This window comes from Stegostoma tigrinum, chromosome 22 (assembly GCF_030684315.1).
Source record: "Stegostoma tigrinum isolate sSteTig4 chromosome 22, sSteTig4.hap1, whole genome shotgun sequence".
Classification (NCBI taxonomy): domain Eukaryota; kingdom Metazoa; phylum Chordata; class Chondrichthyes; order Orectolobiformes; family Stegostomatidae; genus Stegostoma; species Stegostoma tigrinum.
In genome coordinates this window covers 11,019,434-11,041,635 of record NC_081375.1, presented here as the reverse complement: position 1 = coordinate 11,041,635, position 22,202 = coordinate 11,019,434, and the positions used below count along the sequence as shown (strand labels likewise).

The 22,202-nt window shown below is 45.8% G+C and overlaps 1 protein-coding gene across 1 annotated transcript in view; it reads left to right on the top strand.

Moving 5' to 3' along the window:
• Window positions 1–2,129: 2,129 nt before the first annotated feature.
• Window positions 2,130–22,202, top strand: part of LOC125463766 (Fc receptor-like protein 5) — a 40,332-nt gene continuing 20,259 nt past the window's right edge. The window contains exons 1-2 of the mRNA XM_059653637.1: window positions 2,130–2,270; window positions 2,719–2,748. Coding sequence (XP_059509620.1) covers window positions 2,231–2,270; window positions 2,719–2,748 — 70 coding nt within the window. The 5' untranslated portion in view covers window positions 2,130–2,230. The remainder of the gene's footprint in view (window positions 2,271–2,718; window positions 2,749–22,202) is intronic.

Sequence of the window (22,202 nt, the reverse complement as noted above, 5' to 3'; positions counted from 1 at the left end):
CAGTTAGAACAAGTTACAGGGTGAGGGGGATGGATAAAAGTTCAAATTTACAGCAAAAAGGACACACTCCGAAGTTCCTTCGGTTTTCTGGAAGTTTGGTGGTGGTGTGACTAGTGTAGATTATTTTCTAATCAACCTGTTCAGAGATGCTCTTACACACCTGGAGCAGGTGTGATTTAAATCCAGGCCTCCTGATTCAGAGACAGGGACAATACCCCTGCGCCACAAAAACTTGTCAGCAGCAGAACAGCCGTCTTTTAAACTGCAATTAGTCCTTCTCCCAGAGTAGGTGCTGTGAGGTTCATTTTTTAAAAATTCAATGGTGGGGCTCAAGGATGACAAGACTATTGAGAGCAAGCTACTGCGTTATTATTCCATGCTGCCCAGCTTTTTGATGCTGTTGCCAGTCTGTATCAAACAGACAAGCTTATAATTATGTTAGTTCTTCCCACCTAATGGTTTGATCATGAACCAGCTGGGTATTGGCACATGATGGAGGCAATCCATAATAACAAGGGAGTTTTGATCTGCCATTGTCAAAACTATGAACGATATTATTGAAACTGTGGTGGAACCACAGATTATGAGTGCATTTTAGGTGGCAATTTTAAAATTCCCATCCCTGGCCAGCTTCCAGCTGGATGACTACTGTGGCCACTTTAAAACTGCGTAAGCCCAATAAAAACTCATTAAGAGGAGTCTCAGTAATGAAAGCAGCCAATACAAAAAGTAATAGTTCATATGTTGCAACTTTATGACAATTTTTAGTTCAACATCCTTCTGCACGCTTTAATTTTCCCATAGCACAGGCACCTGCAACAAATTATCTTCACTCATTGACCCTCCTCTAAACATCAGCTATTGGCAACCTTTTCCAATACTGTATCTCTCTTTCCGGATAGAAGATAGGAGCAGGGGTAGGTCATTCGATGCTGGAGTTCCCCAATTTTCATACAACGTTGCGGTAGATAAACTGCGACAATCTACAGCTCACATTGTTTTCTAACCACATTAGCGAGAGATACAGATCAATGGCACTTCATGACTGCCTCTTTGGCTGTTTCCTCATAATTCATAAAACAGAGTGTATTGCCTACAGATAGTAGGAACTGCAGATGCTGGAGAATCTGAGTTAACAAGGTGTAGAGCTGCATGAACACAGCAGGCCAAGCAGCAGCAGAGCAGCAGGAAATCTGACGTTTCAGGCCTAGGCCCTTCCCTGACACTGGGCGACTTGTGGACTTGTCAGACCAACACAGTATCATAGTGGACATTTTCACCCTATCGGTTTTTTTCGTCGAAACAAAAATGCAAGTAGGAGTTGACAATTGGGTCAGTCATCTCAAAATACAAAACTCGTGCACAACTATGGATCCCTGATTTCTAATAATTTCTAAATCTGTGAACTTTATTCTTAACACAAAACATAATCTTTTGAGATAGTCCTTCAATTAGTATAAATAGGTGGGGGTGGTATAGTTTCCAATCTCTCGAGGCAAAATACTATTTCTGCTGTTGCAAAGCAACATAGTATCTCTGCGATATTTGTTTCATTATTGTTTTACACTGATTTGAGCTGTTTTATAATCAATTTGCTGTCGGCTTTGCCATCTTACGTCTGCACCTCCAGGAGGCAGGACAGCGATGCTCAGAGATAGTAAGAACTGCCGATGCCGGAGAATCTGAGATAACACGGTGTGGAGCTGGAGGAATACAGCAGGCCAGGCTGCAACAGAGGAGCAGGAAGGCTGACGTTTCGGGTCGGGGTCCTTCTTCAGAAATGGGGAATGCTGTTTTAATACAGGCCTCTGTAAATCTAAATGTCTAAACTTCATTGCATTTTAATTACTTCAGTCAAAGCCAGTAAAACAGAGTCCCAGGAAAGGTAAAGGATGTTATAAAATAAACCCGTAAAAAGTTTCTTTTCTTTCAACTGGTTGATTTTCTGTGCAGTGCAAATGAAACATGATGGTGTAACCCTTATTTAAGTTGAACGACTTAGTTTCTTCAAACTGAGCTTCTGCCTTCTAATTTAGGGTCTGCTTTTATTCTGAGAAATACGGTATTCCTGTTTTCTCTCTCCCCAGCCCCCCCCCCCAACCCCCAGCAGAGCAATATTACTACCGTTTTTCAACAAAGCGTGGAACCAGCCTGCGATCCAGTACAGTATTGGTTAGTCATTTGGTCGTTTTCTTACAGGAAAGCAATTCTTTTGATAATTGCAAGAAAGATGTTGAAGGTCATCTTTCCAATTCTGTCTTTGCTACTACGTAAGTAAAACCTATAGGTTCTTTTATTCCCAGGATTTTGCAACGTAAACGTGAGCAGAAGACCCGAAAAAGTTCCTGTACCTTCTGAACCCCAGAAAAGCCCTGAGCTATTTTATAAGATGCGTTTAAAATTTCTTAACATTTAGGGTGCAAAGGAACTCTTCGCGCAAAAGCAAAGAACGTTAGACACAACACAGCGCCAAAATAGCTATGCAGATTTCTTATATTTGTTTGAAATTGGTATTAAATGTTACATGCAATCTGGAAAATTCTTCAGAGTTTGCAGCAGAGAATATAAGCCAAAAAGCTCTTTGATTTTCGTGTATCAACTGGTAATTGTTAAATCAGAATCTTTTAATAAAATAAACATTTGACCTGATTACTTTTTAAAGTGTTTGAGATAAGTGCAAATTAAATATCTAAACATTTTATGTTTTTATTATTTCAGTTGAAACCAGTGAAACAGAATCACAAAGTGGTAAGAAATTTTAAAAACTGAATCTCTAATGTACTGATCTCTCCCTGGGGTTGATTTTATAAGTACTGCCAAAACAATGCGATACATGTAAATTTCAGCAATTTTCGTTTGTGTCTGATCAGCTAGAAATGTGTAAAATCAGTTGCTCTATCAGAGCTACTGGGTCATGAAGGATTCCAACGTGCTGAGACTTTTGTCTATTAGGTGTAATGCTGAGATTAAAATGTTAGGGCAGATCTTGACTTTCACAGCAAGTCAATGAAAATAAAATGGGGAAGGGTACAAATTGGATTGCCAGCTCACAGTCGTCCATTTTATACAGCCATAAGATCAAAATTTTCCCTGATGTGTCAAAACAGAGCTTTGAAAGTTTAAATTTGTCAGTTATTAATTGTTTAACCCATCAACAAAGTGTTTCATTGTATAATTACCTTCACCTTTATTGTTTTGTGGTTTTCATCAACAAGAAATGAAATGTAGGAAACTTTCTACAAGTTGCAATCTTAAATTCACATGTCAGATTAAAATCTAAATTGAAATGGATGTTAATTAATTATAAATGTCCAAAACTATTCAAAAAGGCTCTGTAGCTCTTTGATACAAATAATCAGCTTCATTTCAAAGAGAATGGATGTAAAGTGGGGCTATTTTGCTGTAACTATATAAGGCAATGGTCAGATCATTGCTGGAAGTTGGGCTCCTCTTCTAAGGAGAAATATACAAGTATTAGAGGGAATACAGAGAAGGTTCACTAGGCTGATTCCAGGTACCAAGGATATATCTTAACCGAGAGATGGAGTAGATTAAGCCTGTACTCATTGCAGTATAGAAGAATGAGAGGCAGCCTTACTGAGACATGTAAGGTTCATAGGGGACTTGATAGCATAGATGGAGACAGGTTGTTTCCTCTTGTGTGAGAGTCTAGGACCAGAGGACATCATCTCAGAATTAGGTTTTGAATATTTAAGACAGGGAAGAGAAGCTACATTTGTTAGAGGATCATGAATCAGTGGATGTCTTTATTGCAGAGGGATGTTCAGCCTGGGTAATTAAGAATATTCAAGGCTGAACAGACTGATCGTGCAGTAAGAGAATCAAGGGTTGTGGGGGAAAGGGCGGGAAGGTTGAGTTAAGGGTTATCAGATCATCCGTGATCTCATTGAACAGTGCAGCAGACTTGATGGGCTGAATGGCCTACTTCTGCTTCTACACTTACGGTCTTGTGGTCATAACTGCTCCTAAAATGATTGGAATTTTTAAAAAAATTAACTTCCTGTTCTATGTATTGAGCACTCTGTGGGGAAAACCTTTCAATGTAATCGCCAGACTTTTCTTCACAAATTTGAACTTCTTAAATTGTGTTCCAGTTTTTCACATCTCTTTGCATACTCTAAGCTACCTATTTCTGATCTTGCAGCAGTCATTTCTCTTGGGTCTAACCCCAGTAATTTCATTAAACCTACTGGTAAGGACAGTCTGGTGTTTTTTCTTAAATTTGCCTTTTGTTTGGAGTCAGCTTTCCGGAATCCTGCCCTATATCCCTTGCAACACAATCTTATTCTTCAGAGTGACATCATCTCCTTCCCACAACCTCCAACATCACCGGAATACTGCATAGCCCCTCTTCTGTCTCTATCCCATGATCCACGGACAGCATTGCCCTGGTAAATTTACATTAAACGTTGTGTTTACCCAACAAAATGATATTTTTCTAATCTCGATTCTATTTCTCCTTCCCCTGCCCCATCCAGCCTCCTCCTATGTATGTCCGTGATGTCTTCCTCCACCTCAGCTTCCCTGTTTCATTCCTTCAGCATTTCCTTTTTCATCAGGAACACTGCCACCACCATCAGCAAAGTCTGAGGACTATCTGCTGCTTCTTTAGCCTGGCTGAACCTGGATTAAGCTTCAAGTCCTTTTACACCGCTTAGTTCCTTCTAGGTGTTACTTTGGGAATTTGCATGTTTCTAGATATACCTGCCTTTTTATATGCCACGTGGATCAAGCTTTGTTTCAACCCTGTACAGTTCCCGTCCCTCACTATTTTTCCATTCTATTCATGACTGTAGTGATGTTGCTTCCAGCTTTGAACCAGAGCTAGAAACTTTTATTAACTTTGCTTCAAACTTCTATTTTTCTCCCCCCTTTCACATGGACCATCTCTGCCACTTGATGTCCTTGACTTCTCTGACTCTCCCTCTGGGAATAGATTATCAACTAACAGTCACCAAAAGGCTACTCCCAGAACTAGAGATAGTAAGAACTGCCGATGCTGGAGTCTGAGATAACTGAGTCTGTGTGGCTGGAGGAACACAGCAGGCCAGGCACTGTCAGAGAACAGGAAGGGTCCCAATTTGAAAAGTCCATTCTCCTGCTCCTCTGATGCTGCCTGGCCTGCTGTGTTCCTCCAGCTCCACACTGTGTACTCCCAGAGCTAGCTGGATTACAATTCCTTGCACCCAACTTCCAAAAATGATTCTATTGTATTTCCTCCTTCCTGCATTATATCCGTTCAGATAATGCTGTCTAGTGTTATGATTTATGGATTTTCCTTCACCAAAATTAATCACACACCCATGACTATTTCCATTCCATTCCATTCCCTGTAATTCCCAGCTTTCCACTCAGTCCCCATGCCTGATTTCTATACCTACATTGTCCTTCTCTATGGCAAGTAAGGACGCAACATACTCATTCAAAACCTTACCTGCATCTTGCATTTGTACACACATGTTGCCACTTTGGGATGTCCTCTCACCCTGGGTACCCTTTCTGCCTTAAAATGTCTTTGGGTTTTCCTTTAACACCAGCTCTACACTCTATTAGTTTCTTTTTTTGAATGACTCCTTCACTTTCTATACACTTCTGGGGATTCTGCTATTTGGACCTGCTGTATTTGTGTTTCTTTTTCCATATCCAGTTTTGTACATCCCTTGACATTCAGGCTTCTGTGGACTTACTGATCCCACCATTCACTTTTACAGGAAAAAATTGGCCCTATGCTTTCTCTATTTCCTTTTTTGCATGACTCCCACTGCTCCAGTTCTATTTTCTTCTTGACTTCTGGGGGTGTATTATAAAGCCCCAAACAACGTGATTGCTCCCTTTTTTTTAGAAGCTTGATGTACGTGGGCTTATTTAGAACATAGAACATAGAACATAGAACAGTACAGCACAGAACAGGCCCTTCAGCCCACAATGTTGTGCCGACCATTGATCCTCATGTAAGCACCCTCAAATTTCTGTGACCATATACATGTCCAGCAGTCTCTTAAATGACCCCAATGACCTTGCTTCCACCACTGCTGCTGGCAACGCATTCCATGCTCTCACAACTCTCTGCGTAAAGAACCTGCCTCTGACATCCCCTCTATACTTTCCACCAACCAGCTTAAAACTATGACCCCTCGTGCTAGCCATTTCTGCCCTGGGAAATAGTCTCTGGCTATCAACTCTATCTATGCCTCTCATTATCTTGTATACCTCAATTAGGTCCCCTCTCCTCCTCCTTTTCTCCAATGAAAAGAGACCGAGCTCAGTCAACCTCTCTTCATAAGATAAGCCCTCCAGTCCAGGCAGCATCCTGGTAAACCTCCTCTGAACCCTCTCCAAAGCATCCACATCTTTCCTATAATAGGGCGCCCAGAACTGGACGCAGTATTCCAAGTGCGGTCTAACCAAAGTTTTATAGAGCTGCAACAAGATCTCACGACTCTTAAACTCAGTCCCCCTGTTAATGAAAGCCAAAACACCATATGCTTTCTTAACAACCCTGTCCACTTGGGTGGCCATTTTAAGGGATCTGTGTATCTGCACACCAAGATCCCTCTGTTCCTCCACGCTGCCAAGAATCCTATCCTTAATCCTGTACTCAGCTTTCAAATTCGACCTTCCAAAATGCATCACCTCGCATTTATCCAGGTTGAACTCCATCTGCCACCTCTCAGCCCATCTCTGCATCCTGTCAATGTCCCGCTGCAGCCTACAACAGCCCTCTACACTGTCAACGACACCTCCGACCTTTGTGTCGTCTGCAAACTTGCTGACCCATCCTTCAATTCCCTCGTCCAAGTCATTAATAAAAATTACAAACAGTAGACGCCCAAGGACAGAGCCCTGTGGAACTCCACTCACCACTGACTTCCAGGCAGAATATTTTCCTTCTACTACCACTCGCTGTCTTCTGTTGGCCAGCCAATTCTGTATCCAAGCAGCTAAGTTCCCCTGTATCCCATTCCTCCTGACCTTCTGAATGAGCCTACCATGGGGAACCTTATCAAATGCCTTACTGAAGTCCATATACACCACATCCACAGCTCGACCCTCATCAACCTTTCTAGTCACATCCTCAAAAAACTCGATAAGGTTTGTAAGGCATGACCTACCCCTCACAAAGCCGTGTTGACTGTATTTGATCAAGCCATGCTCTTCCAGATGGTCATAAATCTTATCCCTCAGAATCCTTTCTAACACCTTGCAGACGACAGACGTGAGACTTACCGGTCTATAATTGCCGGGGATTTCCCTATTTCCTTTCTTGAAGAGAGGAATTACATTTGCCTCTCTCCAGTCCTCAGGTACGACTCCAGTGGAGAGCGAGGATGCAAAGATCTTCGCAAGTGGCGAAGCAATTGCATTTCTCGCTTCCCAAAGCAGCCGAGGACAAATCTGATCCGGGCCTGGCGACTTGTCAATCTTAATGTTTGACAAAATTTTCAGCACATCAGCTTCCTCTATCTCTATCCATTCCAGCATGCACACCTGCTCTTCAAAGGTTTCCTTCACTACAAAGTTGGTTTCTTTCGTAAAGACAGAAGCAAAAAACTCATTTAGGGCTTCCCCTACCTCCTCAGGTTCCACACACAAGTTCCCTATGCTATCCCTGATCGGCCCTACTCTTTCTTTGACCATTCTCTTATTCCTCACGTAAGTGTAAAATGCCTTTGTGTTTTCCCGGATTCCTTCTGCCAAGCCTTTCTCGTGCCCCCTCCTGGCTCTCCTCAGACCATTTTTGAGCTCCTTCCTTGCCTGCATGTAATCCTCTCTAGCTGAACTTGACCCTAGCTTCCTCCACCTTATGTAAGCTACCTTCTTCCTTTTCACTAGAAGCTCCACCGCTCTCGTCATCCAAGGCTCCTTAATCTTACCCCTTCTTGCCTGTCTCAGAGGGACATATTTACTCATCACTCGCAACAACTGTTCCTTAAACAGTCTCCACATGTCTAGAGTTCCCTTACCATGGAACAACTGCTCCCAGTCCATGCTTCCTAACTCATGTCTAATCGCATCATAGTTTCCTCTTCCCCAATTAAATATCCTCCCATTCTGCCTAATCCTCTCCTTCTCCATAGCTATGTAGAATGTGAGGCAGTTATGGTCACTATCACCAAAATGCTCTCCCACCACAAGATCTGATACCTGCCCCGGCTCGTTTCTGAGCACCAAGTCTAGAATGGCCTCTCCCCTCGTCGGCCTGTCAACGTACTGCGTTAGGAAACCCTCCTGAACACACCTTACAAAAACAGCTCCATTCAAATCTTCTGCTCGAAGGAGGTTCCAATCAATATTAGGAAAGTTAAAGTCACCCATTACAACAACCCTACTGCGTGCACACTTTTCCAAAATCTGTTGACCTATGCTTTCTTCAATCTCCCTGCTGCTATTGGGGGGCCTGTAGTAAACCCCTAACGAGGTGACTACTCCCTTGCTGTTCCTAATTTCCACCCATACTGACTCAGTAGGCAGATCTTCCTCGACAATGGAAGCTTCTGTAGCTGTGATACCCTCTCTGATTAGTAGCGCTACACCCCCTCCTCTTTTTCCCCCCTCCCTATTCTTTTTAAATGTTCTAAACCCTGGAACATCCAGCAACCATTCCTAAGATATCGTCTCCTTTTACTGTGGAATTGAGTCATTGAAGATTCTGCACCCCAGAGCTGCCAGTCAAAGCCCAGAAAGGACTCCATTCTGTTCTTCCAGGTTCTTTATTTCTGTCCAATCTGTTCTGATGGTCCAAGCACTTATGAAACTTTTTTTAAAAATGGGGATTCCCTTCCCACAATAGTCAGCAATTTCACAATCCTCCCCTAACCCACTTTCTACATGCTGTCACTTTCCCTTCAGAGAATCATGACGGAGTTCCCCTTGCTCTCTGTTTCTCTGTTATCAACCTCCACATTCAAATGATCATCATAAAATCCCTGGAAGTGGGCCATTTAGTCCACAAAGTCCACCCTGGCCCTCCAAGGAACATCCCATCCAGACCTCCCACATCCCTGTAACCTTGTACTTCCCATGGCAATCCACCTAGGTTGCGCATCCCTAGATACTGAGTAATTTAGCATGGCTATGCCACCTAACTTGCACATCCTTGGACTGTGGGAGGAAACTGGAGCACTCAGTGGAAACCCGTACAGTCAAGGGGAGAAAGGCAACTGTCTGTGTGGAGTTTGCACAAATTCTAGAGTTGAACCCAGGTCCGTATGCTGTGAAACAGCAGTGTTAACCGCTGAGCCTCCATGCTGCCACTGCCATTTCTGTCATCTCCAATGCAAATCCTTTCTTTTTTGTGCCCTTCCTCCTCACCGTCAAAAGCTCCAAACACACTTTCCAGGTGAAGCAGCAATATATTCATTTTACATACTAATTTCCTATGTGGGACTTTATTGAAAGCCTTCTGAAATTCCAATTAAGCCACATCAACTGGCTGTCCCTTATCAACTCTATTAGATACATCCCCTCAAAATTTTGTGAAGCGTGATTCCCCTTTTGCAAATCCATGATTGGTCTGTCTGATCCTGATGCTGTTTTTCAAATGCTTTGCTATTAGATCTTTTGTAACAGAATCTAGCATTTTAGTAACAACAGTGTCAGGCTAATTGATCTGTACTGCCTGTTTCTCGCCTCTGCTTTGATTAAAATAGTGATATTATATTAGCTACCTCACCCATTTCCAGTCCATTGGATCTGTTCCAGAGTCTATAGAATCCTGAAAGATGATTAGGGGCGGCACGGTGGCTCAATGGTTAGCACTGCAGCCTCACAGCGCCGGGCACCCGGGTTCGATTCCACCCTTGGACGACTGCCTGTGTGAGTTTGCGTGTTCTCCCTGTGTCTGTGTGGGTTTCCTCTGGGTGCTCTGGTTTCCTCCCACAATCCAAAGATGTGCAGTCAAGGTGGATTGGCCATGCTAAATTGCCCGTAGTGTTCAGGGATGCGTTGGTTATAAGGGGATGGGTCTGGGTGGGATGCTCTGAGAGTCAGTGTGGACTTGTTGGGCCGAAGTGCCTGTTTCACACTGTAGGGATTCTATGATTATCAATGGGCCACTTCCTCAAATACTCTGGGAAATAAATTATTGGGCCCTGGTGATTAATCCCAACAATTCCCACAATACCATTTCCTTACTAATATCAATTTCCTTTAGTTCCTCCCTCTCCCTAGATCCAATATTGCTGAACATTCTTGGAACTTTATTTGTGTCCTCCTTTGTGACACGGAATTTCCTAAGTGATGAATCATATGCGTTAGTGAATGATTACTGACAATTTCCTTTGTGTAGACAGAATCAAAATATATATTCAATTCGTCTGCCATCTCTTTGCTCCCCATATAACCTTCTGTTTTAGCAAAAGTGTGGAAATGACAATATATTTGCTAGTCAGGATAGTGTATAGCTTGGAAAGGAACTTGAAGATAGTGGTGCTTCGACGCATCATCTGTATTTGTCCAGGTGGATGGGTCGAGGCTATGGGTATGGAGAGTGGTGCTAAAGGGGTAGGTAAGCTGTTGCAGTGAATCTGGTTGATGGTACACCCAAAGTGTTGCCATTGTGTATCAGTATTAGAGGGGGTGACTGATTAAGGGGGCACATAGGTGTCAGTCAGGCGAGCTGCTTTGGCCTGTATAATTTGACGAATGTTGTTGGAGACTATTCAGTCGCACTCCTGACTTGTCTCTAATCTTCACAGTGCACGGAACTTAGGGAGTAAGCCTGCTGCTCTCCTCTACAGCAGGTGAACCAGACACAGCTTAGTGACTGCTTTGTGGAACACTTTCATCCAGCTTTCAAACACAGTTCTGAACTTCAGGTTGCTTGCTATTTTAATTAACCACTTTGTTGGCACACTCATTTTTCTATCCACATCCTGCCATAATGTTCGAGAATCAACACAATTTGGCACTTTACAGCTTTCTGTAGTCACTTTGGATTCAGCAATTACAGACCATCTGCTCTGACTCCCATTTTAGTCCTATTTATTTTGCCATGTACCAATCTGAATTTTGTTTTTATTTTATGCTTTTGCTTTTCAGGCTGAACTGGTCGTTAGGCTGTCAATCATATTCACTCTGGACAACTGATTTGTTTCTTTACTGTGACTGTTATCATTCTGCTTACATTTTGGCCCATGACATCTTAATCAATTATTCTTTCCCACCCTGTATCTACTCCAGACCTTCCATCTTGCTCTTCCAACACCTCCTCACTCACCTTGCACACACACATACGTACATACACGCACACAAAATCTACCATAATTCTACCTTTTTCTTCAGATTTGAGAAAGTCACATTTGACCTGGAACTGAGATAGTGGACCTCCACCAATCACTACTATCTTCCTCTATGCAAAGTGTGACTGCAGTCAAGGGAGAATTTTTCTCCTGATTCCAATTTACTCCAGTTTTACTGGAATTCCTGCAGTCACTGTCATCTCACATCTGGAATTCAACTCTTTAGTCCAAGTTTGAACTAAGCATATAGTGAGGGAGGGGCTGAGTGGCCCTGGCAGAAGCCAAAACGAGTGTCGATGAAGTTGTATATAGTTCATTAATCTGTTAAGAATTATTTAGTGTTCAAACCTGCTGAAGGAGTAGAGTGGAACATTTTCTCCTACTTGGAAAGGCTTGTGCAATGGTGATATAGCCCAAATTGAAAAGAATTTGAATCTCAGCGGAGAAAAAATTCTTGTGACTTTCTCCATAACCTTTAAACCGTGACTTCAGAATTTCACCGTTGAGTAATGGGAATCCTATTTTCATATGTTTGCATCTCATCAAACCCCCAATTTGCATCATTCGTATGCCTCTTCTCTCCTTCACTGAGAAACTACGTGGTGCAGCTTCCCTCCATGCAGATCAGAGTGGTACTTGGTGGCTGCAACTCATCAAAGGCTTGTCCCAGCTGTCATTCAACTCTGCCCCACAGCGTCCCTGCAAGTCTGCCTCTCTGACCTTTTGTCCATGCAAGATTATATTGGTAGCAGCAAACCACCTATTTATCATGCCTGCTCTTAAACCAATTCTCTTACCACTTCAACTCTTTGGCACCTTAAGACCTTAAGATGCAGCAGCATAATTAAACCATGTGGCCCGTTGAGTTTGTGCTACTATTTGATCATGGCTTCCCAAAATGTTTCTCAACTCCATTCTGCCTTCTCCCTGTAACCCTTGATTTCTTGGCTAATAAAGAACTTATCTGTCTCTGTCTTAGATACACTCAATGACTTGGCCTTCACAGCTCTCTGCAGCAGTGAGTTCCACAGATAAACCACGCTCTGGAAGAAGAAATACCCCCTCATCTCAGTTCTAAAGGATCCTAGTCTCTCCTACTAGAGGAAACATCTTCTCCATATCCACCCTAACCAGGCCTGTCAGTATTCTACAAATTTCAATCAGATCCCTCCTCATCCTTCTAAACTCTATGAAGTACGGATGCAGAGTCCTCAACCGCTCCCCATGTGACAAACCCTTCACCCCCAGTATCACTCTTGTAAAGCTCTTCTGGATTCCCTCCAAAACCAGCGTATCCTTCCATAGTTATGGGGCCCAGAATTGCTCCAGATATTCCAAATGCGGTCTGACCTGAGCCTTATACAACCTCAGAATTGCATCACTGCTATTGTATTTTAGTCCTCTCAAAATGAATGCTGATATAGCATTTGCCTGCCTAACTGCCAACTGAACCTGTATATTAGCCTTTAGAGAATCCTGAACTCCCAAGTCCTTTTGTGCTTCAGATTTCCAAAGCCTTTCCCCATTTAGAGAATAGTCTACACCTCTTCTTTCTAACAAAGTACCCACCCTCACATTTTCCCACATTGTATTCCATCTGCCATTTCTTTGCCCACTCTCCAAGCCTGTCCAAATTCTTATGCAGTCTCCTCACTTCTTCAACACTACATGTCCCTCCACCCTTCTTTATGTCTTCTGCAAACTTAGCAACAAGCCCTTCATTTCTTTGTACAGATCGTTAATGTATAATGTGAATAGTTGTAGTCCCAACACTGACTTCTGTGGAACACCACTAGTCACTGGTTGCCATCTTGGAAATGACCCCTCTATCCCAACTCTACCTTCTGCCCGTAAGCCAATCTGCTATCCATGCCAGTACCTTGTCCCTATCACTGTGGGCTCTCATTTAGCAGATTCCTGCACAGGGCCTTGTTAAAGGCCTTCTGGAAATCCAAATAGATCATGTCCACAGGCTAGCTTTCATCTATCTTGCTCGTTACTTCCAATCCAAACAACTTGAGCCTGGGGATGGGGTCGAGTTGCCTGCTTTCCCTTGGAATCCATTAACTGACCACTGATAAGTATGCAAAGCCTTAATGCTTAATCCCTGAAATAGCTGTGTGAAACCTTAAACTATTGGAAGGGATTGGAGCTCCAAGAGGGTGTGTTTTCACAGGTAACAATCAGTCTGGTCTCAACCTGGGAAGGGTGAAGAGCCATCAAGGGAGTAAATTGAGGACATTAATGGTTATACAAAATATTTTCTGAAGGAGGGTCCCAACCCAAAACAAAGTGTGGGGCTAAATGAACACAGCAGGCCAAGCAGCATCTTAGGAGCATAAAAGCTGACGTTTTGGGCCTAGACCCTTCATCAGAAATGGGGATGGGGAGAGGATTCTGAAATAAATAGGGAGAGAGGAGGAGGCGGACTGAAAATGGATAGAGGAGAAGATAGGTGGAGAGGAGAGTATGGGTTGGGAGATAGGGAGGGGATGGGTCAGTCTGAGGAGGACGGACAGGTCAAGGGGGCAGGATGAGGTTAGTATGTAGGAAATGGAGGTGTGGCTTGAGGTGGGAGGAGGGGATAGGTGAGAGGAAGAACAGGTTAGGGAGGCAGGGACAAGCTGGGCTGGTTTTGGGATGCAGCGGGGGGAGGGGAGATTTTTCAAGCTGGTGAAGTCCACATTGATACCATTGGGCTGCAGGGTTCCCAAGCGGAATATGACTTGTTGTTCCTGCAACCTTCGGGTGGCATCATTGTGGCACTGCAGGAGGCCAAGGATGGATATGTTGTCTAAGGAATGGGAGGGGCAGTTGAAATGGTTCACGACTGAGAGGTGCAGTTCTTTATTGCGAACCGAGCGTAGGTGTTCTGCAAAGCGGTCCCCAAGCCTCCGCTTGGTTACCCCAATGTTGAGGAAGCCACACCGGGTACAGCAGATGCAGTATACCACATTGGTGGATGTGCAGGTGAACATCTGCTCGATGTGGAAGGTCATCTTGGGACCTGGGATGGGGGTGAGGGAGGAGGTGTGGGGGCAAGTTTAGCACTTCCTGGGGTTGCAGGGGAAAGTGCTGGGTGTGGTGGGGTTGGAGGGGAGTGTGGAGCAGACAAGGGGGTCGTGGAGAGAGTGGTCTCTCTGGAAGGCAGACAAGGGTGGGGTAGGAAAAATGTCTTTGGTGGTGGGGTCGGATGGTAGATGGCGAGAGTGTTGGAGCATGATGCGTTGTATCCGGAAGTTGGTGGGGTGGTATATGAGGACTAGAGGGATTCTGTTTTGGCAGTTATTGCGGGGGCGGGGTGTGTGGGATGAGGTGCGGGAAATGCGGGAGACATAGTTGAGGGCGTTCCCAACTACTGCTGGTGGGGGGGGGGGGGTAGTTATGGTCCTTGAAGAACGAGAACATCTGGGATGTGCAGGAGTAGAATGCTTCATCCTGGGTGCAGATGCAGCGGAGGTGAAGGAATTAGGAACAGGGAATGGAATTTTTGCAGGAAGGTGGGTGGGAGGAGGTGTATTCCAGGTAACTGTGGAGGTCGGTGGGCTTGAAATGGATGTCGGTTTGTAGGTGGTTGCCTGAGATGGAGACAGAAAGGCCCAGGAAGGTAAGGGATGTGTTGAAGATGGTCCAGGTGAGCTGAAGTTTGGGGTGGAAGGTGTTGGTGAAGTGGATGAACTGTTCGAGCTCTTGGGAGCAAGGGGCGGCGCCAATTCAGTCATCAATGTAACGGAGGAACAGGTGGGGTTTAGGGCCAGTGTAGGTGCGAAAGAGGGACTGTTCCACATAAATTATCCCAACCCAAAATGTCAGCTTTCCTGCTCCACTGATGTTGTGTTCCTCCAGCTCCACACGGTGTTATCTCAAACTCCAGCATTGGCAATTCTTACTATCTCTATATAAAAGACTAATTGGAAATGGAGCAGGCTGAAAGGTCATGGGGGTCATGTGACAGTAATCTAAAAAGGAGCAGAAAGGGTGGGGGGAGGGAGGATTCTTGCATCATACAAAGTTTGCAAGTCAGTCACAAGAACAAAATTGAAAATCGAAAGACTTCAATGTAAAGCCAGCTGCCTGATTACAAAATGTTGCCAACACATACAGACTGGATGAAGTAACTTAATGTTTTAAGATAATAAAATGTGAGGCTGGATGAACACAGCAGGCCAAGCAGCATCTCAGGAGCACAAAAGCTGACATTTCGGGCCTAGACCCTTCATCAGAGAGGGGGATGGGGAGAGGGAACTGGAATAAATAGGGAGAGAGGGGGAGGCGGACCGAAGATGGAGAGTAAAGAAGATAGGTGGAGAGAGTATAGGTGGGGAGGTAGGGAGGGGATAGGTCAGTCCAGGGAAGACAGACAGGTCAAGGAGGTGGGATGAGGTTAGTAGGTAGCTGGGGGTGCGGCTTGGGGTGGGAGGAAGGGATGGGTGAGAGGAAGAACCGGTTAGGGAGGCAGAGACAGGTTGGACTGGGTTTGGGATGCAGTGGGTGGGGGGGAAGAGCTGGGCTGGTTGTGTGGTGCAGTGGGGGGAGGGGACGAACTGGGCTGGTTTAGGGATGCAGTAGGGGAAGGGGAGATTTTGAAACTGGTGAAGTCCACATTGATACCATATGGCTGCAGGGTTCCCAGGCGGAATATGAGTTGCTGTTCCTGCAACCTTCGGGTGGCATCATTGTGGCAGTGCAGGAGGCCCATGATGGACATGTCATCTAGAGAATGGGAGGGGGAGTGGAAATGGTTTGCGACTGGGAGGTGCAGTTGTTTGTTGCGAACTGAGCGGAGGTGTTCTGCAAAGCGGTCCCCAAGCCTCCGCTTGGTTTCCCCAATGTAGAGGAAGCCGCACCGGGTACAGTGGATGCAGTATACCACATTGGCAGATGTGCAGGTGAACCTCTGCTTAATGTGGAATGTCATCTTGGGGCCTGGGATAGGGGTGAGGGAGGGGGTGTGGGGACAAGTGTAGCATTTCCTGCGGTTGCAGGGGAAGGTGCCGGGTGTGGTGGGGTTGGAGGGCAGTGTGGAGTGAACAAGGGAGTCACGGAGAGAGTGGTCTCTCCGGAAAGCAGACAGGGGAGGGGATGGAAAAATGTCTTGGGTGGTGGGGTCAGATTGTAAATGGCGGAAGTGTCGGAGGATGATGTGTTGTATCTGGAGGTTGGTAGGGTGGTGTGTGAGAACGAGGGGGATCCTCTTAGGGCGGATGTGGCGGGGGCGGGGTGTGAGGGATGTGTTGCGGGAAATATGGGAGACGCGGTCAAGGGCGTTCTCGATCACTGTGGGGGGAAAGTTGCGGTCCTTAAAGAACTTGGACATCTGGGATGTGTGGGAGTGGAATGTCTTATACGTGGGAGCAGATGCGGCGGAGGCGGAGGAATTGGGAATAGGGGATGGAATTTTTGCAGGAGCGTGGGTGGGAGGAGGTGTATTCTAGGTAGCTGTGGGAGTCGGTGGGCTTGAAATGGACATCAGTTACAAGCTGGTTGCCTGAGATGGAGACTGAGAGGTCCAGGAAGGTGAGGGATGTGCTGGAGATGGCCCAGGTGAACTGAAGGTTGGGGTGGAAGGTGTTGGTGAAGTGGATGAACTGTTCGAGCTCCTCTGGGGAGCAAGAGGCGGCGCCGATACAGTCATCAATGTACCGGAGGAAGAGGTGGGGTTTGGGGCTGTGGGGTTGGGGAACAATGAGGTTGGAGGCTGTGGGTGGGAGCAACCCCGCACGGCCCGTTTCTATCTCCTTCCCAAAATCCACAAACCTGCCTGCCCTGGTCGACCCATCGTCTCAGCCTGCTCCTGCCCCACCGAACTCATCTCCACCTATCTGGACTCCATTTTCTCCCCTTTGGTCCAGGAACTCCCAACCTACGTCCGTGTCACCACCCACGCCCTCCACCTCCTCCAGGACTTCCAATTCCCTGGCCCCCAACACCTCATATTCACCATGGACGTCCAGTCCCTGTACACCTGCATTCCGCATGGAGATAGCCTCAAGGCCCTCCGCTTCTTCCTGTCCCGCAGGCCCGACCAGTCCCCCTCCACCGACACTCTCATCCGCCTAGCTGAACTCGTCCTCACACTCAACAACTTCTCTTTTGACTCCTCCCACTTCCTACAGACTAAGGGGGTGGCCATGGGCACCCGCATGGGGCCCAGCTATGCCTGCCTCTTTGTAGGTTACGTGGAACAATCCCTCTTCCGCACCTACACAGGCCCCAAACCCCACCTCTTCCTCCGGTACATTGATGACTGTATCGGCGCCGCCTCTTGCTCCCCAGAGGAGCTCGAACAGTTCATCCACTTCACCAACACCTTCCACCCCAACCTTCAGTTCACCTGGGCCATCTCCAGCACATCCCTCACCTTCCTGGACCTCTCAGTCTCCATCTCAGCTAACCAGCTTGTAACTGATGTCCATTTCAAGCCCACCGACTCCCACAGCTACCTAGAATACACCTCCTCCCACCCATGCTCCTGCAAAAATTCCATCCCCTATTCCCAATTCCTCCGCCTCCGCCGCATCTGCTCCCACGTATAAGACATTCCACTCCCACACATCCCAGATGTCCAAGTTCTTTAAGGACTGCAACTTTCCCCCCACAGTGATCGAGAACGCCCTTGACCGCGTCTCCCATATTTCCCGCAACACATCCCTCACACCCCGCCCCCCGCCACAACCGCCCTAAGAGGATCCCCCTCGTTCTCACACACCACCCTACCAACCTCCGGATACAACGCATCATCCTCCGACACTTCCGCCATTTACAATCCGACCCCACCACCCAAGACATTTTTCCATCCCCTCCCCTGTCTGCTTTCCGGAGAGACCACTCTCTCCGTGACTCCCTTGTTCGCTCCACACTGCCCTCCAACCCCACCACACCCGGCACCTTCCCCTGCAACCGCAGAAAATGCTACACTTGTCCCCACACCTCCTCCCTCACCCCTATCCCAGGCCCCAAGATGACATTCCATATTAAGCAGAGGTTCACCTGCACATCTGCCAATGTGGTATACTGCATCCACTGTACCCGGTGCGGCTTCCTCTACATTGGGGAAACCAAGCGGAGGCTTGGGGACCGCTTTGCAGAACACCTCCGCTCAGTTCGCAACAAACAACTGCACCTCCCAGTCGCAAACCATTTCCACTCCCACTCCCATTCTCTAGATGACATGTCCATCATGGGTCTCCTGCACTGCCACAATGATGCCACCCGAAGGTTGTAGGAACAGCAACTCATATTCCGCCTGGGAACCCTGCAGCCATATGGTATCAATGTGGACTTCACCAGTTTCAAAATCTCCCCTTCCCCTACTGCATCCCTAAACCAGCCCAGTTCGTCCCCGCCCCCCACTGCACCACACAACCAGCCCAGCTCTTCCCCCCCCACCCACTGCATCCCAAAACCAGTCCAACCTGTCTCTGCCTCCCTAACCTGTTCTTCCTCTCACCCATCCCTTCCTCCCACCCCAAGCCGCACCCCCAGCGACCTACTAACCTCATCCCACCTCCTTGACCTGTCTGTCTTCCCTGGACTGACCTATCCCCTCCCTACCTCCCCACCTACACCCTCTCCACCTATCTTCTTTACTCTCCATCTTCGGTCCGCCTCCCCCTCTCTCCCTATTTATTCCAGTTCCCTCTCCCCATCCCCCTCTCTGATGAAGGGTCTAGGCCCGAAACGTCAGCTTTTGTGCTCCTGAGATGCTGCTTGGCCTGCTGTGTTCATCCAGCCTCACATTTTATTATCTTGGAATTCTCCAGCATCTGCAGTTCCCATTATCTCTGATACTAACTTAATGTTTTCTTTAGGGGCAGAGTAAAATTTGGACTTGGAGATCTGCCAGGGTGAATTGGAGTTATCATGCCCCCAGTGATGTAGTAATGCCACTGTCTGACACCTTTATACTTCATCAGCAGGTCATTCATTGTCCAAGAATGCACAGTACAAATTAAAGCCTTAAGTATTACATTGTTACACACTAATTGCCTCCTTGTCATGTTAATTTAGCAAATGTAATTGAACAAACTAACTTAAAAGCAACAGAGATAATGGGAACTGCAGAGCTGGAGAATCCAAGATAACAAAGTGTGAAGCTGGATGAACACAGCAGGCCAAGCAGCATCTTAGGAGCACAAAAGCTGATGTTTCCGGCCTAGACCCTTCATCAGAAAAGCCACAAAAGCTGACTTTGTTAACTTAAAAGCAACACCTGCATTTGGCATTTCAGAAATATATTTAATGTGTGTCACACTTTGAGCTAGTCACTTTAACACACAGAACTGTAAGTATGGAAGGCAGTGGTCTGTGATGTGCTGCCAGGGTTCCTTTATATTGATGGAAGTGCTGTCATGGCAGCATACTGCCATAGTTCTACTGAACGTAGAAGGTACTCTTTGTTTGTACAAGGAACATATTTTATGAGATAACATATCTCCTAGCTCCTTCTTGAGGTGTGACATTGACCTCCTAGATGCATTGATGGCACGCTGTGTCTGAGCATAACGTGAGGCATTTTTGTGATGTCAGGGTTCAGGAACTCTATAAATGAAATAAAACCGAAAGAATTGCAGATGCTGTAAATCAGGAACAAGTTGCTGGAAAAGCCCAGCTTGTCTGACAGCATCTGTGAAGGAAAAAACAAGAGTTAACGTTTCGGGTCCGGTTCTGAGGAAGGGTCACAGGACCCGAAATGTTTTTCCCTCTGTTTTTTTTTCCTTCACAGATGCTGCCAGACCTGCTGGGCTTTTCCAGCAACTTTGTTTTTGTTCGTAAATGAAGTATTGTTCTCTCTCTGACGTTTCCCCACACTTCTGATATGCATATTTACCATGGCTGGACTCCTTGTGGCCTTGTTTCAAATGTGAAGACAACATAGAAGGAGCAATTTTAACTTTGTCAGCAAGAACATCAACCTCCAGCAGCTGATACACAGTCTCCAGAGTGAGAAGCAGTGGGTGAAGAAGAGAAAAAATGCAATGCTGCGTTTACAGGCCTCCTTGCCATTTTCTATAGCTTTTGGAAAGACTGTGCAAGCGCCAGTGAAGGATGCCCCAAGCCACCATCATTGAGCTTGATATCTGCTGGACCTGGAGTTGCACTCAGAGGACTGGGTGGCAGTCGGGTCCTGGTCGACATCAAGGTCATAGCTGCCCTGAATTTTTATACTAGCAGCTTGCTTCAAGGAGCACCTGAGGAACTGTGTGGCATCTCCCACTCCTTGTTGCATAAATGCTTCTGGGATTTTGCTGATGCCGTTTTCTCTAGGTGACAGCTGTTAATATGCTTGAGTTCAACATGACTCTTCTTCGGAACATATTGAACTTGAAATGTTAATTGGTTTCTCTCTGCAAAGATGCTACCAGATCCACTGAGTTTCACTAGCATTCTCTTTATTATGCATGAGCTAAGTTTGACCTTTTTTAATTGTTTTACATCCTATCGGTAACATGGTAATGGGCTCCTGTTTAGTGCAGTAAACATGTAGACAATCCTGTTGTAGCAGTCCATCACTTTATTGTGTAGCTGAATAAATATATTATCTGTCTGATTGCATGCTTGATACTTTTGTATGATCTTGCTTATTCAAGTATCAACACACGACATCTATGACCATGAAAAAAAAAAGTGGCAGTTGGTGAGACAGTGCACTAATATTGCATGGAGCTAAGATTAGTTAGTTCTGAAGACTTCAGTCAATATAGGATATCAGAGTGTTGTGCAGTGAAATCTCTCAGGACAGGTAGTTGGAGTTCTGAGGTATCTCCTTTTGACCATTTCATCATTGGTACGTCTTCAAAGTTTGAGTTTTCGCTAAGTTACCTTCAAATGCTTGAGCATCCCCTGCACAAGGTTGAATGTGTGACACTTTGTATAGTGTTTCTTAGCAGACCAGTGTGCTATGTGGCGGAGTGGACATGCACATTATATACATCTCCGAACCATGAATGACAGTATGCTCCCTTGAAAAACTGCTAGGTAGACTGAATCTTTTCCTCCAGAAATGTGTAGGATCAACACTGAAACAGTAGTTTCACTCACCAGTTGAGTGTGAAGTGTGCTCTTGTACATTTCCTACCTAAGATTTAGCTTCACAGGTCTCCACATGAAAGTGCAATGCCGTGGCTATGGTTCTCAGCATCACAGCTCAAGAACACTGACATCTGAAGCTATCTGAAATCAGGCAGTCTGTTGATTTTGAGAGAGCAGCAATGCTTGGTCGTTCTAATTTCTCTCATCCTTGGAGGGTCCAATGAGGTTGCTCACCTCCCTCAAGTGTATGAGGTAATCAGGTACAACTGTGAAATAGACTCGAGAGCACAAATTTTACAAGTGCAAGTGAAGACATATTTACAAAAGTCTAACACCCATTAAATGGTTGAACAGGCTTGAAAGGCTAAGCAGGTTGCTCTTGTTCCTGGGGTTATTTTCCCTGGAGCGTCAGAGGCTGAGAGGTGATCTTAAAGAGGTTTATAGAATGGATGTAAGTTTGCTCGCCGAGCTGGAAGGTTCGTTTTCAGACGTTTCGTCACCATTCTAGATAACATCATCAGTGAGCCTCCGATGAAGCGCTGGTGTTATGCCCTGCTTTCTGTTTATCTGATTAGGTTTCCTTGCGTTGGTGATGTCATTTCCTGTTCTTTTTCTCAGGGGGTGGTAGATGGGCTCCAAATCAATGTGTTTGTTGATGGAGTTCCGGTTGGAATGCCATGCTTCTAGGAATTCTCGTGCGTGTCTCTGTTTGGCTTGTCCTAGGATGGATGTGTTGTCCCAATCAAAGTGGTGTCCTTCCTCATCTCTATGTAAGGATACGAGTGATAGTGGGTCTTGTCGTTTTGTGGCTAGTTGATGTTCATGTATCCTGGTGGCCAGCTTTCTGCCTGCTTGTCCAATGCAGTGTTTGTCACAGTTCTTGCAAGGTATTTTGTAAATGAAGTTCGT